The sequence below is a fragment of the Ambystoma mexicanum genome, chromosome 6p (genome assembly GCF_040938575.1).
Source record: "Ambystoma mexicanum isolate Mex_15411 chromosome 6p, UKY_AmexF1_1, whole genome shotgun sequence".
NCBI lineage: Eukaryota > Metazoa > Chordata > Amphibia > Caudata > Ambystomatidae > Ambystoma > Ambystoma mexicanum.
The window spans coordinates 220658025-220674153 of NC_090935.1; the positions used below are offsets into that span (position 1 = coordinate 220658025).

The following is a 16129-nucleotide window of genomic DNA, read 5'->3' on the forward strand; positions in this document are numbered from 1 at the left end:
ATTTATTTAGGATAATAATTAACATTTTCGGATAATACAAAATTGGAGGCAGGAATCAGGAAACAAACAGGTAGTATCACATGTTAGCTATTCCTTGATTATCATTGCATAAAATAAATCCTGACATTAAATGCAAACACTTACTTTGCATAAGTAATCTGAGGAAATCACTGTAATGATCGGGGAACTGGTAGAGAAGTACTGTTGTCCAGTGCTTACAGAAGATATGGCATGGCATTGAAATCTCTTCTTCTGGTTCAAGGCCACATGCAGTGAGAGCCACATGAATGGATTCAAGAAGTCTTGTACGTTCAGACATTGACGGTCTTGAAGAGGTCAACCAATGTGAGAGATCAAACTTTAAAAAGAAGAATGCAAACAGAAGGTATGATTTAATTATTCATATGTACAATTTGGATTTGTCAGAGATACCACTAGTTAATATGCATACATTGCCCTCACACTGTGTGCATCCCAAAACTTTATTTTGCTATAGGTCATTACCTAATCTGTGAAAAAAGTAAGTGGCTACAAATTTGCTAGTTTGTATGAGAATAGGACAGGCTGCGGAGGGTTGGCATAAAGGGGAGCAGGTTGTTTCATGGGTATGAAAATAGCATTCTGTTCAAACACATTTTAGAGTATTACAATGACAATACATATTCTTTTTTTAAAAGTATTACCTTGGTAAGTAACATGAAAATGACATCACTGTTATCCTCAGCCAAGTTCTTTGCTACTGTTTCATATAAATTTACAAACTCATGAGGTGATGCAATTGGAGTAAAAAAAGGGGACAAAAGGTTGCACAGTCTTCTGTTCCTCAGAATGGTTTCAAGCAAAGGTTTGCATTCTGATTTGGTTCCACTTATAAAGACCTTAAAAGAAAAAAAACAATGGTTATATATGTATGTATAACTTTACTGCTTTCAAAAATGTATAGTTAAAAAAACAGAATGTAAAAGTCCCTTGTGCTAACAAAATAACAAAGATTCTATCTGCATTTCAGAAAGGATCTAGAATAAAAATTGGTAAAAAGACTGTACTGGCAGATAGATCCACTCCCAACAACAACTTGTGTCCCTATGAAAGATTCAGGATCTGAAAAGAGAAAACAACAGGCCTCTATGCACAGGTCTTGCAAGGGGATTAAGTCTCAAAGATCACCAGTGTAAGACCACTGGTACCCACAGGTTCAAAGCTGTACTAGTGGAAACAAGGAATTCCAAGCAGGTTCCAAACACGGCAAGGCTACCTGACAGGTGAAAATAAGTTCAGAAGTCTTGGAAAAATAGTAGCTTTATCAACAAAATATATCACTTTGCAAACCTAACAGGAGCCACGTATCAGCCATCACTGCTTAGCAGGATGTTCCCAACCTCTGCTTGCCTGGAAGAGGAATTGGAGGTATGGATTCTGTGGCCACTATATGTACACTATTAAAAAAAAACTATTCTTCAAATAAAAGTTGGAATTTGTTTCCTTCTCTTTCTGCCATTGATTAAACTCTAGCAGGTAGGACTATCAAAGATTCAGGACTCAAATAATAACTTGGTTGTCGCTTCATTATTTTTATGCCACTGAAAGTGTTTGCTGCAGTTCGGAAATTATGTGGACCTTATTATTACCTTTCTGAATATTTTGGCTAATTGTTTCTAAAAGATCAAAACATCAATGAATTGTCTCATTTACTAGCCTGTCATGTCGGTCTCAAAAAGTGCAACACACATTCTTTATTAAATTAATACATATTGAACACATCCAATAGAAACAAAAAGCAAAATAATGGAAAGGAATGGAGAATTTAGAAATGAGGAGATACACTTACTTGGCCAAGAATCTCAATGCACGAGGTGAAGAATTGTCGTGTAGGTGGATGACGTTGCGTTTCCTCAGTTACAAATTCAACTATTGTAAAGAAAGACATGATACCAACTTTTCGTGTCCCAGATGCAGGCTGCAACTTGAAGGCATTTACCAAAGCTCTGTAAAAATGCAGATAAGCCTCTTTGAAAATATAGTTGCTATCAAATTAACTTTCAAAACCCATTTACAGTATTTCAGGAGCAAAAACGATACTGAAATGAGAGGACAGAGAAACACCAAAAATGTGTTACTTAACTCCTATGCAAAGCGAATGCACCCCTACATGTTTACAACTACAATGGCGCGTCACTCCATCTTCAATAACCTCTCTAAATACATTTCAACAAATGAAGTTACTTACCCTCGGTACTAAATGTACTAGTCCTGTTCCCCAAACTGTACCCACCACAATGAATGACAATGTCTGGATGCTTCAATTGAACCATATTTGCACAAAATGGGAGCAAGCCCACCCACATCGTGCCACGACTCCGTACCAGAACACTTCTTACAATTCAGGGAATACAAGAGTTTTGGCTATTCCACAATGCTCAGCATACACCTTTAACCAGTGGACCCAAGAGGCCCCCAAAATCCAAACACTCTGCCTGCTGGAAGACACTGCCATGGCCATTTTCAATCCTCTCACAACTCCTACTGACAAAACTCCTGCTTCCCTCTCTTCCTGTACACCACACCCAGGAAACCTGATTGGCTGATCCTCCGATGTCCACAGACACCTCGACTGTCCACGGCCTCCGCAGACCCCTTTCCATGCAAGGAAACCTCAAAAGACCCGGATATGGCACGTGCCGTCCGTGGACTACCGCGGTATCCGCGGACAGATCGTCCAATTGAAGGTGTTGGTGAGGGTAATTAAACACAATGCAAGGTATTTGATCTTTAGTGGTGGCTCTGAAAATGACCCTTTTTTGGGGGCTAGGGAATTAAACACCTTTTTCTGCTTTTCTGTTTGTTTCCTCACAGGAACCTCTTCATTGCATTTCTAAGATTGTAAAAGAAAATTGCAAAAAAGATTCACACCCTGAGAAATTATATTATCATTCTCAAAAGATGACATTTCTGCAGCACACAAAAAAGCAGATACACCTTTACTGACAATCTGCCTTGATTGTTCAATTTGAGGACTGGAAAGGTTTGTTGGACATCTCCATGTGCGTCTCTTATTTATTTCCGAACAAAAATAATCTGAGCAGCAGTGTAAGAGGATTCAATTCAACACTACAGCTAAGTCAATGCCTAGTCTGGGATACTGAATGGAAACCCTTATTGATATATCTTTATGTCCAGTTCATGCGTTCTGGATGACTACCCCTATATAACACCCCTCTCTTGGAATCCCCCTGACCCCACTGAGCCAAGAAGTAGTTCTGTTTTGCAAGTTTAAAAGGTTTATTTGATAAGTTAAACAATAGATATATATATCACACTTTATAATAATTAATAATTGAATATCACACTTAATCTGAGCAGTAATCAATAATGGATAGTCTGGCACTAGCACACTTGTGAATAGGAACAGAAGAATAAGGTGGTAGAGAATGCTTTATATAAGTTCAGATGGATGCAATGTTGAATGAAATGCAATACAGAAAATACTCAATATGATTTCAACAAAACAATGTAATCACTTTTCTCTGGCAATGCACTCCCCCCCTTGATGCAATGCAAGGAAATGGAAGGAAAGCACACAGTTCTCAGAAATGCAATCAAATGTAATTGAGTTCACCCCAGCAGCTTAGACTACAGAAGTTTAAAACACAGGCCCAAAATGCTTTTATATGTGCTGGCAATGAAGTGAAAATGTGCTAAACTGATTTTAATTCCCTCTGGAGGTTCAGGTTGAGGATTAGTTGGTTTAAATTAGTTCAGGCTTACTTTAGCAATGTTCTAGGAATGATTGGCAGGTTAAACAAATTTTTGGCAAATGAAAGTAAGGAAGCTGCTGTTTTCACAAGTGGAGAAATTTGCAAATCGCGGTAAATTCGCGAGTGCGTTTTTCGCGATTGCGGCAACAGTATAGGGAGTAGGAATGCGGTTCTAGGTTCGTTGAAAAGCCAGGATTCCCAACTTTCAGAGGAACGTTACTGCAAGTCTCTAAGACAAACGGTCACGGAGATATGAGCGATTAAATAAAGGTAGTTTTTCGGATTTGGAATGTTAAAATTCAAAGTGACAAGTGACAGTTTTGCAAAATGACAAGGTACAACTTCTAGGAGACAGTTCTGGTTAGATTAAAATAGATTGAATTATATTATTTTGACTAACAGATTGGTTCTGCACAGTTCTGCTAGGTACTCACAATATATTTAGAAATAGAATGGGCCTCGCCACGGATCTGGTCAGGTTTTCTTCACTCGCCACGGACGTTTTCTGCGCACAGCGGTCTGGGTCAGCTCTCTGGTTCTGCGAACAGCGGTCTGGGTCAGCTCTGCTCTGCCTCTGGTTCTGGATACTGCTCTGCTTTCTCTGGGTACAGCACTGCTTCTGGATCTTTCTGCACAGCTTTCTCTGGACCCAGCGCTGATCTGCACGGCTCCTGGATGCTGCTATCGCTGTTAGCTTTGCTGGATGCTGAGGCCCACTGAGAAGAGTTCTCAGTTTGTGGGTTTAGGCCCTTGCTTTGAGTTCTGAATCAAGTTCTTTGGAGTTTTAAAGTCTAAGTGTGGAATCTAGTATCTTCTGGATGTTGTGTGGTCCGGCAGAGCGCGTTGCAGCAAATGGAATTGAATGTCCCTATCTGTTCTGACTGTCTGCTTTTATGTGTTTTGAAGTGGGTGGAGAGGCTAAGCTTTCTAGGCCCAACCCCTTCAGAGTTCTGATAGGTTGGAGAATTCTTTGCGTTCTCACTGGAGAGCAGGATTGTGTGTCAGAATGATGTCATTTAATGGCTTGCAGAGAGGACACTCCCCTGTCAAATTGCACACAATCTATATTTGATCAAAAAGACATATTTGCACAGGTACACATTTGTTTAAAATTACATGCACCCATCACATATCACAGGAGGTATACCCTGTCCAAATCTGCTCTTCCTGGGGGCTTGCATTCAGAAATGGCAACATTTGCACTTTTTAACTGATTTTACAATTTCGGACATTAACCCAAATTTACACACATGTGCGCAAGGAGTATGGACATTAATTGATGAAGTGTCAGATTTTTAACATGCATACATTTTAAGTAATACCCTCTTAACTGCTAGCTTGCCCCCAGATCATACCACCGGTTCTAAAAACCTCTTAAAATGTGGGCAGAAAAATCACAAGAATTATGGTACCACTTATAACATTTTCACAAGTCCGCTCTATGAATGATCCATCTTTTTAGAGTTATGTTCTGGCCCCAAAGGGGTGTGGTTTCCCCCCAGCACAAGGTTGAATTTCTGGTTTTTCCAGTTCTGCCAAGCCAGCTTGCTCTCACAGGCAGTGCTCCTCCCCTTTCCTTCCAGGAGGAAGCCACATTTACGACTCCCACCAATAAAACATTTGCCTGAGTCAGGACAGGGCTTTGTTCAATTTCCTGCAGAGCCCAGGTAATTCAATCAGAGAAGTGTCATATCCCTTTTGGTGGGAACAGCAAAAGGCAGCTAGGCCTGGGAACACAGCTGTTGTGCAAGTCTCAACTCCTGTCGGGGGTAGTTGGTGGGCAGAATTCAGTTCCTTAAGCCAGGCCCCAGCTAATGTCACTTTTAGTTACCCAGTTTTCTGCATTCAAATAAAACTAACCATTTTTACATATGCAGCTAGAATGCTGATTCTAAGTTTAAAACTATGACATTTAAACAATTGCAACCTATGTGACACTCAAAGTAGGTCACTCATTTCTTTTAAACATTTAGATTTTTAGTGTCTTTCAGTCCAAATTTACTTAAACTGCTGAAATCCACAGCTCAGCCAGTCTTGTTATAAACCTTCAAGTCACTTCAGAATATAACTTTACATTGTATCCACCTCTCAGTAAGTCTTTCTTTGGCCTGCTTTGGGTTCATTTATTCAGTTTTACACAAAAAAGTCTGGTGGTTTTAAAACGCCGGCTTTCTGATAGTGGTGAGTACTGGTAATGCACCCATTTTTGGGATTTAAGAAAATGAATTCCCCACAATTCTAGGTTGCTTTTGGCACTCAGCATTGCCATTCCCAATGGTTTCAGGCTACTGTGTGGGTAGTCCAATGGTGGTTTTAGGCAGTGCCCTTCTGTGCCCATAACATCGGCAAAAATGGGTGGCAGCCTATTCTTCATGCATTTCCCTGGGAAGCTCTGGCCATCATGATGTTTTCAATGCCAGTACTGCACAGTTTTTGAGGTAGGGCTCGGATGCATGGGTAAAAACATCCCACAAGCCCCCCTCTTGCGATGGCCATTCTGTTTCACTGATGGGACTCGCAAGACCTGGAATGTTTCCTCATCTTCTTCCAATAGATGGCACAGTTCAGCATCTTTTCCTCCATCCGGTCGGATCGATCGGTTCTCCTCGCCGGTCCCGATGGGAATATTGGGCGGTACACTGGGCCCCTTGCGTCTCTGCTCACGGTCTCCGGATCATCCTCCTTGGCCTGTCTCCAGGTTTTCTTTCTCCTAGGACGACAAAGGAAGAGCGGCAATACCTATTCATAGACATTTTTCCCCCATCATTGATATAGTGGGGTGGCATATAAATTTATAGTCAAAACATATGAACATGCACATTTCTTTTTGCATTCAAAAACGAAAACACCCACATTGAGAAACTCAGAATTTGATAGGCGATAGGTAGGATCTTTTAAGTTAGAACTGAATTAATCTGAGACAGCACCCTCTAGGATTCCAGAGGATTCCTCCAGTTGTTGCAGAGTGTGCCTGGGATGGCAACACTTCAACTGGTTAATGTGGACCCACTTGTCTTCCCCCTCTGCCAAACCGCCTTTGGGGATGCGGATCTTGTAGGCCACAGGGGAGATCTTGTCTATAATCTCAAAGGGTCCCTTCCATGTAGGCAAAAATGTTCGCTGTTTGGCCTGGTTCCTTTGGAAATTGTATCGATAGACCCGGTCCCCCACCTGATATTCCTTCCTGGAAGTCTTCAGGTCATAGTGGGTCTTCATGCTATCAGCTGATCTTTCTAGATTCCGCTGAGCATAAGCAAAAGCATGTTGAAGGTGTTTCCTTAAATTCTCCACATACTCATGAGTTGTGGAGGCATTTATCAGTGTCTGCTCTTGGGTCCTGTAGAGCAAATGCTGAGGAAGCACTATCTTGCGCCCAGTCATCAACTCGAATGGTGACATTTTGGTTGCAGATGAAGGGGTAGATCTGATGGCCATTAGGACCAGAGGTAATCGGATAGCTCAACTTGGCCCAGAATCTGCCACAAACTTCTTTAATATGCTCACAATGGTTCGGTTGTATCTCTCCACTGCTCCAGAAGAAGCTGGCTGGTAAGCAATATGCAACTTCCTTTTGACCCCCAGTATCTCCCACATCTTTGTCATCACTTCACTGGTGAAGTGGCTACCTCTGTCTGACCCAATCCTTTGAGGTAGGCCGAAACGGGAAAAGATGTGGTTAATCATCAGGGCAGCTGCAGTTTCTGCCTTGCAATTTGGGGCTGGGAGACATTCCACCCACTTGGTAAACAAGCATGTAACGGTCAACATGTACTTGTTTCCTCTAGACGAGCGAATCACAGGGCCTACAAAGTCGATTTGCAAATCTGACCATGGCAGTGTCATCCCCCGCTTTTGGAGAGGCGCGCGGTGTGTGAGGGACGTCGGCTGAAATTGTGCACACACAAGACACCCCTTCAAGTATTGGTCGAGGTCCTGCCCCATGTGTGGCCAGTATGCAACCTCTCTTAAGATTTCCAGTGTTGTGTGAAACCCCCTATGACCGGCGGTGGCCGCATCATGGGCGTGACTTAACATCAGGCTTCGGAATGAGGTAGGAACCACCCACTGATCGTGGCCAGCTTTGGATTTCCTTACCAGCAAACCGTCTTGGATTCGGAACATTTTTGGACATTTCATCAACACTCTTAGGTCCTCTTTCCCAATATAATCGGTATCCGTCAGGGGAAAGTTCTCAGGGTCCTCAAGGTGTTGGTAAAACTTACCAATAATTGGATCCCCCTTCTGAGCGGTAATCAAATCAGCATCAGGGGTCTCCTTACTCCATTGTGCAATTGAAAGGTCGTTGTGAGCATTTGTCTGGGACCTAGTGATAGCAGTGACCTGGATTTCCCCCAACAGGGACTCAATCTCAATTAGATCCCCTTAGATGGCCCCGGTTTTGGCCAGCTGATCAGCTAAGTCATTTCCAGTTTTGTCTGGTCCCTCTACTTTGGAATGACCCTTGATCTTCTTCCAATAGATGGTCATTCACCTCCAAGGTGACCAGATCATCAATGTTTTGGATCAACTTCCCATGTTTCAAGGGTTTGTTGTTAGCACATAACATGCCTCTGGTTTTCCAATTAACCACGTGCTCCACGAACCCGTTCCGTACATAATCCGAATCTGTGATTATGACCAGTTCGTGGAGTTGATGCTGGACAGCAGTGAGGATGGCCTGATGCACAGCCATCAATTCTGCCACCTGACTACTTCGGGGACCAATTTTGTATCCAGCGGACTGTTCTGGGGACTCATTCACCCATGCATTCCCTACGCCGGCCACCAGTTCTTTCTCCCCGTCGTTGTCAACATGGTAAGAGCATCCATCCACATACACAGTGGGCATTCCCTCACACTTGTCTTCTTCAAAGACTTTGTGTGGGGAATTAAGGTATGCCTCCGTATTGTCCTTGATTTTTAGACTTTCGTCCTCGAGACAGTTTTCTCTGGCACAATCATGCAAGTCAGCCAGACCTTGCGCGAGGAGACTCTTCTTGTTTTGGCCATATCTGACCTCCACAGGAAAGCCTTGCATTGACAGAATCCAGGAAGTAATTCGGGAATTACTCACATTTCCGGCCCGGATTCTGTCACTTTGGAGATATTGCAGAGGCTGGTGTGGAGTCTCCACTATGATGTGTTCCCCCTGGATAAACGGGCGGTAATTCTTCAATGCCCACACCGTTGCCAGGAGTGCCTTCTCACAATCGTTGAATTTTTCCTCCACAGAGGATAAAGTTTTGCTCGCATAGGAGATTACTTTATTGACCTTGTCATGCTTTTGGTATAATACTGCCGTCAAGCACGTATTAGAGAACCCCGTCTCCAGGAAGAACTCCTTGTTTCTGACAGGGTAAGCTAGGCAAGGCGCTTTTGAGAGGCTTCTTTTGAGTTGTTTTACCGCCTCGGCTTGTTCTGGACCCCATTCCCACTTGACCCCCCCCTTCAGGAGATGAATCAGGGGTCTGGTGATCTCTGCGTAGCCCTCAATGAACTTTCTGCTGTAATTAGTCAGTCCAAGGAGGCTCCTTAGTTCCCGCAGAGTTGTGGGGTCTTTCAGTTTCTGAAGTGCTTCCACTTTCTTTTCCTGGGGACAGAGACCCTGAGGAGTAATCTCATGCCCCAAGAAATTAACACGGGTTCTACACCACTGTGCTTTCTGAAAGGTAAGTTTTGCTCTGGCAGCTCTCAACTGCGTCAGAACATAACAGATCTCCGCTATGTGTTCCTCCACAGATGAACTTTTGATGAGGACATCATCTACATAAGCCAGGTTACCCCTCGCACCCAGGTCGGGCATGGCCTTATGTAGGAAAATATTGAACTCATTACCGGAGTTAAGGTATCCGAAGGGAGTCCGGGTCCATGTGTACTGCTGGCCCCCAAAGGTAAAAGCCAGTTTGTATTGGTCCTCCCTGCTGACAGGCACAGTCCAGTATCCATTGGTCAGGTCTATTGCAGTGAATACCTGTGACCCCTGAATCTGGGGCAGCCCTTGGTCAATGTAGCGAACAGGCCATCGGGAAGTATGGACCCGTTTGTTGAGCTCCCTGAGGTCGGCGCAGAGTCTCCACTGGCCGTTTGGCTTCAATATTCCCAGCACCGGATTATTGAAGGTGCTGTGGACTGGACGGATTATTCCCCGGGACTCAAGGTTCTTAATTATTTCAGTAAGGGACTCCATTGATGCGAGAGGCAAGCGATATTGCTTCACAAACACAGGAGTCATGCAGGGTCCGTGGGGATTGTTGTTGTGTGGATGTCAGTGTGACCACAGTCATATGAGTCTACCGCAAAGAGATCTTGGAAATCCAAGAAAACTTGTTTCAACTTTTGCTTTTGTTCCAGAGTCACACAGGCATCAGCTAGGTTGACTCTCTCTTCCACCATCTGCCTGAAGCCTGGAAAGACTTCTGGTTTGGCTATCTCCGCGGCCTCCTCCAGCTGGGTGGAGAAGTCCCTGGTCAGAGTGCTGATTTGGACCGGAGGCTTCAGGTGGGAAAGGCAGCCCTCATGGACCTGGAAAATCACCTCATCCCTCCTGAAGTCACAAGTCACATCTTCCTTACCATAGGGGCAGGAAGTGTACACCAGGAAGTTCCCCCCATGCCGGGTAAAAATCCTGTCTGGTGTTGTATTGTCCTCACTGTCACTGTCAATGCAGTCCTTGGGGATTGGCCCTAACAGTTCATTACCTAAATCAATGGAAAAATGTTGGTCATCAACCGCCATTCCAATAATGGTGCCTGTGGCTAGAGTAATACTCTTTAAGTCGCTGTTATCCACCTCTATTAGAATGGTGTCATGTTCTATGTTGACTAATGGTGTTGGGTTTACCCCTAACCCTTGCTGTTGGAGAGAAGCATTTAGATGTATGTAAGCATCAGGGTTTTGCAAATATTGTCCTCTTTTAGCTTTCACTTCCAGGGAGAAATGTCGGGTCCTTTCTGGGATGGTGACTTCCTCTTTGATCTGAATTTCAACTGCATAAGGTAGCAATTGAGCTGACCTAAATGCTTTTTCTGGATCATCAAAGCCCATGGGATTATCCGCTAATCGGGACCAAGCTTTGAAGTTTATTAGGTCCAAACTAATGGCAAAGCGATTGAGAATGTCACTGCCTAAGTAAAAGGCGGCAGGGACGTCTCGCATGACCCAACAATTGTGGACTATGCTCTTGTTGCCAATGGAGATTTTGAGCATACACATGCTTGGCAGGAGATGTTTGGAATTAGGTGCTTCCAGGTCCATTTCCCATTTGTCTATCAGTTTGAAGGTGGGAATGGCTGGATCTTTTGGGAGTTGGCGAAACATGGCTTCGCTGATGAAGCTCTTACCATTGTTCACACACTCTCGAGCGAGAACAGAGTCCTTCCCATCATTTAACTGAACAGGGATGAACAACTGCTCTCCAATTTGCTGAATCTCAGCCAGGCTCTGAGCTGATTTCACATCTTTCTGGACTATAGGAGTGGGAGTTTCTGATTGTGGATTAGTAAAGAATTTCAGGGTGTTTCCTTCCAGTGTGGAATACCACCTTAAACTGGAAGGAAGGTTGATTTTCAGAAATAGAGAGGACACCCCATCACCAGTCTGTTGTCCTACTGCTATTACTGTCACGTCTGGAATTTGGTTGTTCTGGAAGTGAAATTCTACTTGGTCAGATTTTTGTTCAACCATGTGGCAGGTGCCGTTTAAACTAACATGGTTGACACACTGTTTTAATTTTATTGGTCGGCTAGTCTGGGTCCAGAGGACCTTGTTTACGCAATCTATTAAGGGTGACAACCTCCTAAGGAGGTCATTCCCCAGTAAACAAGGGGTGCCCTCTGGAGTCACTACTATGACCGGGTGTTTCACCTTGTGTCACCCGATCTTAATGTCCAAGTCTGCAGTCCCCTCAACGGGAATTTCCTTCCCGTCAAAGTTCTGCAGTTGTCCAGGAAGAGAGGTGAGAGGAATTTGGTAATTCTCTCCCCTTCCTGCATTCAGTTCGTCAAAGGCCCTTCTGGACAGAAGGGTAGCTTGAGATCCCGTGTCCACCAGTGCCAAAATTGTACCCTGCCCCTGTACTTGTACCGGGGCATAGTATCTTCCCTCCTTCTCCTCAAGGGGGCACAGATAATGCCATTTTTGGACAACTGGTGGGCTAACTTTCTGGTTTTGGACATCGCTAGCGAAGAGATTTGGGCAGAATTCTGTGGAGAGCCTTGGGAATCTGAAAGAAAAAGTTGGCAACTGGAGATCAGAGCCATTGTGGGTTCCCCTGGCTCCGGTTCTGGGCCGCCCCCCCTTTTTGGAGGCAGTCATCAGGATGGGTTTGAACCAGGGGATTTCGGTATTGTGGGTTCTGGGATGAGATGATGGGCGGCGGTAGCTCAGTCCCCATATCTCTCCAGTCTGAATTGACATCCCTTGGGACCCATTTTTTCTTGGGAGGAGTTCCCCCATCTCTGAAGGATAAGATCCTTTTCCCAGGATCCTCTGGGGATCCCTCTCCTTCAAATTGGAAGATCTGTATTTCTTCCTCAAAACGGGTCTGTTTGGGTCCTTTGTTTCTCCTACCCCCCCTCTGCTCCTTGGGTGGCAGACTTTCAGGGGTAGGAGATTTTGTTTCCGGTTCCTGGTTTTCCAGGGGCTTTTTACAAGTTGGGAAGGAAGCTTCCTCCAAGGCTTTACACCCCCCTTCCCCTTGTGCCTCCTCACTGGGAACCAGTGTGTTATCGGGGTGCTGCCCCCGTCATTGTTCTGGAGCACCAGGTCCAGAGTTTGGGGCATTCTGTGCCGGCATGCCCATCTGAGGGTTCTGCTGAGCCCTTAGCACGCGACCCAGCTCCTGTGCCATGTTCTGAACCTGGCGCTCTAACTGGGAAACACGCTCAGGCTGATACGGGGCCCTGTTTTCTACCCTGGGCTGATCCTGGGAAGGGTAGCTATCCCTTCTCTGGTAATACCCCAGATTGGGAAGATTTGGGTACCCCTCCACCCTTGGCCTCCCCTCTCCCGGATTAGGTTGTCTGGGCTCAGAGAATTGGGGAAAGAAGGATGGATGATTTTGGGGTTGGAAGTTGGGTGGATACCTGGGGAAAAAGTTCTCCAGGATTTGGAGAATTTCTGCCCTCCGGTGGGAAGTTAGGAGGGAAGTTCCCTGGGTTAGGTGTTTGGCTGGATCCCCCCCCCCCTTGGGCTGGAGGAGTCCACACATAACCCAGGATGGGTCGATTTCCCTTGTAACGGGGACTTACATAATCAGGAGAGCGAGGGACCCCATTTGTGGGGCTGCCTCCTTGGCTCCCTGTCTGTGACTGGCCCGAGGACCTTCTGGGCCTAGCATTATTAGGTGCAGGTAGGTTTTTAGGCCCCCCCATCTCCAAATCTAAACCGGGGGTGACCTTTACCTCTGCCACCTTGGCAGCAGCAGGGGTGTTGTTGGCTTTGGGGTTTTTGGGCACATTATTTTTATTTTCTATTGGCTTCTGCACCTCATAGATCCGGGTCGCCTGTTCAATGACCCAGTCTAAAGATCTTTTCTCGTGAAAATCCCTCACAAGCTGGGTCATTATGTATTTGGGCAAGGCATGGAAAAATGTATTAATAAATTCTCTGCTATCCGTGCGCACCCTTCTTGTGGTCTGTGCAAAAGCACGCTTTAACTCCTGCACAAATTCTTCTGGGGCCTGATCCTCCCCACATTGTAAATTGTAGGCTGCCTTGCGAGCCTCTTGAGGATTTCTATGAGTAGAAAAATGTTTCAAGATGGCCGCCTTATAGGTGGACCATCTTAAATGATTTTGGTCCTCCAGCCTCGCAAAGAAATTGGAGTATTCCGGGGAGAAGGTCCACTTTACATATTGTATACAGCTTTGGCTGTCCTTCAAATGGAAAGTCTCCATCATTTGCTCAAACAACTCTAAGTGCTCCCAAACAGAATACTTGGCGTTCTTATGATAAGGCGTGATGACGCTCCTGATTGCCTTAATCTGCTTTAAGGGGTCCTTAAGCAAGGCCCTTTTTGTCTTATTGGCCCTTTTGGTCCAGGTAACCCTGGTCCATTCATCTTCTGACTCAGAGGCACTGCTCCCAGAGGTTCCCGTCTGTTCTTCCAGGTTTTCCCGGATTCTGCGAGTCTGGGAATGGCTGGCAGAATGTGGGGACCTGGTCTCCTGTGTCCTGTACCGCTCAGAGGAGTCTTCAGATCCCTCCTTGCTGCCAGGATTTGAATGGTAGCCCCCCCCACTGACCTAACTGGGCAGAGGTTTTCAGGATGCCCTTAATGGGCCTACTCTCCTGGGGTTCCCATCAAATTGCACTGTGCTTGGGTGCCCATACCCGGATGCCCGCCCCTCCATTCCTGGGTGGTACTGGCATATGAGCCCCATGCTTCTGGCTGGATAGTAATCTGCCATCCCTGTGGCCCTGTGCTCATGTGCACCAGGGGACATGGGGGTGGCAGAGTCCAGGGACTGAGAGAGATAAAGGCCTCTGGTACTAGGGCTCCTGGGGTTATGCTCAGGAGTTTCTCTTTCCCAGAGAACCTCATCTCTATCCGCCCCTGCTCCCTGTTGCAATGCAAGAGCCTGCGCCTTCAGTTCCTCAGTTAAGGCCTTACTAGACTCTATCAGTCTCTCCTGCATCGCTACCTGTTGTTGGAGTCTATCATTGTGCTGGCAGAGAGCCTCATTCTCTCTCTGTGCCTCCTGATTGGTCCTGGAGCACTGGGCCAGTCTTTGCTGCAGGAGGGTTACCTCCTGAGCTGTGTCCCTATTGGCCTGCTCCTTTCTTGCTAGAGCATCCTCCACCCTCCTGGTGTGCTCTAACAAGTTCTGGTGTTCTTTTTGGAGGTCACCCAGTCCCTGGTGGGCCAGGTGATTTTCTTCCATTTTTCTTTTTAAGTGGCAGACTTCCTGGCCTAAGGTGTCCCTTTCCTGACTAAGAGTCTGCATCTGTACCGTCAGGTCGTCCCTTTGCCTTTGGAAGGCACCAGCTTTCCGGCGCTCCTGATCAAACTCTGCCTGGGTATCCAGGTCTTTCAGAATCAGTTTATTGCTCTCTGCCTTCTCCCTATCTAGGTGGCTTTGCAGGGTGACTACCTGCTCAGCACATACCCTATTGAAGTCTAAGTGTTGCTCCAGCTTTTTTTGGCTCTGCAGTAAGGAGTCCAAACTGTCTTGGTGCTCCTTCTGCAGGGCCAGAAGTCTAGTATCCTGGTCAGCCTTTTCCTGTTGCAGTATATCCATGTCCTCTTTTATTTTAATGATATACTGCCTACTATCATTTTCTGACTCCTGGCTCCTCTGCAGCCTCTGCTCAGAAGAGTCCAGATCAGATTGGGCCTTCTGTAATGCCAGCAGTTGCCTACTCGCCAGATCTTGGCCTTCAGCACATTTGTCCTGCATGGCTCCCATATGTAAATATAAATATGCCGCTACCCTGGCAATCTTGTGGTGCTCATCCTTGGCCTTCGGGGCCATGTATAGTTCACTCAGGGCCACATGTAGAGGACCCTGATCTCCCCATATATCTGACCCTGTTTCAGTGACCTGTTGCGTGATGGCCTGCAACCAGACTGTTTGGTCCTGGTGAGTCCACTCACCTCTCACAAATAACTTATGTAAGAAGTGTTCTCTGGATATTTTCATATCTACCAAGGTCGTCATTCTGGAATTTGAGTTCCTTCCTGACTTACAGCAGTTTATATTTTATTTTTGCAAAACAGACCTTTTCCTTAGAGCGTTCCTTTGAGGAGTGCTTTACAGCGTAACACAGCGTGGTGATCCGACCAGATATGTATATCTGGTCAGCTGGCACACTGTATTAATCTGCACAAGTGATAAATCTAACCCAAACGTCCGGCCCGAGCCCCCAATTTGTAAGAGGATTCAATTCAACACTACAGCTAAGTCAATGCCTAGTCTGGGATACTGAATGGAAACCCTTATTGATATATCTTTATGTCCAGTTCATGCGTTCTGGATGACTACCCCTATATAACACCCCTCTCTTGGAATCCCCCTGACCCCACTGAGCCAAGAAGTAGTTCTGTTTTGCAAGTTTAAAAGGTTTATTTGATAAGTTTAACAATATATATATATATCACACTTTATAATAATTAATAATTGAATATCACACTTAATCTGAGCAGTAATCAATAATGGATAGTCTGGCACTAGCACACTTGTGAATAGGAACAGAAGAATAAGGTGGTAGAGAATGCTTTATATAAGTTCAGATGGATGCAATGTTGAATGAAATGCAATACAGAAAATACTCAATATGATTTCAACAAAACAATGTAATCACTTTTCTCTGGCAATGCACTCCCCCCCCTTGATGCAATGCAAGGAAATGGAAGGAAAGCACACAGTTCTCAG

The 16129-nt window shown here is 45.3% G+C and overlaps 1 protein-coding gene across 1 annotated transcript in view; it reads right to left on the reverse strand.

The window, feature by feature from the left end:
- EPG5 (ectopic P-granules 5 autophagy tethering factor) overlaps nucleotides 1–16129 on the reverse strand; it is a 2517217-nt gene that overhangs the window by 709452 nt on the left and 1791636 nt on the right. Inside the window, exons 29-31 of the mRNA XM_069626898.1 lie at nucleotides 1829–1985; nucleotides 684–878; nucleotides 145–358 (exon numbers count right to left, since the gene is read on the reverse strand). Coding sequence (XP_069482999.1) covers nucleotides 145–358; nucleotides 684–878; nucleotides 1829–1985 — 566 coding nt within the window. The remainder of the gene's footprint in view (nucleotides 1–144; nucleotides 359–683; nucleotides 879–1828; nucleotides 1986–16129) is intronic.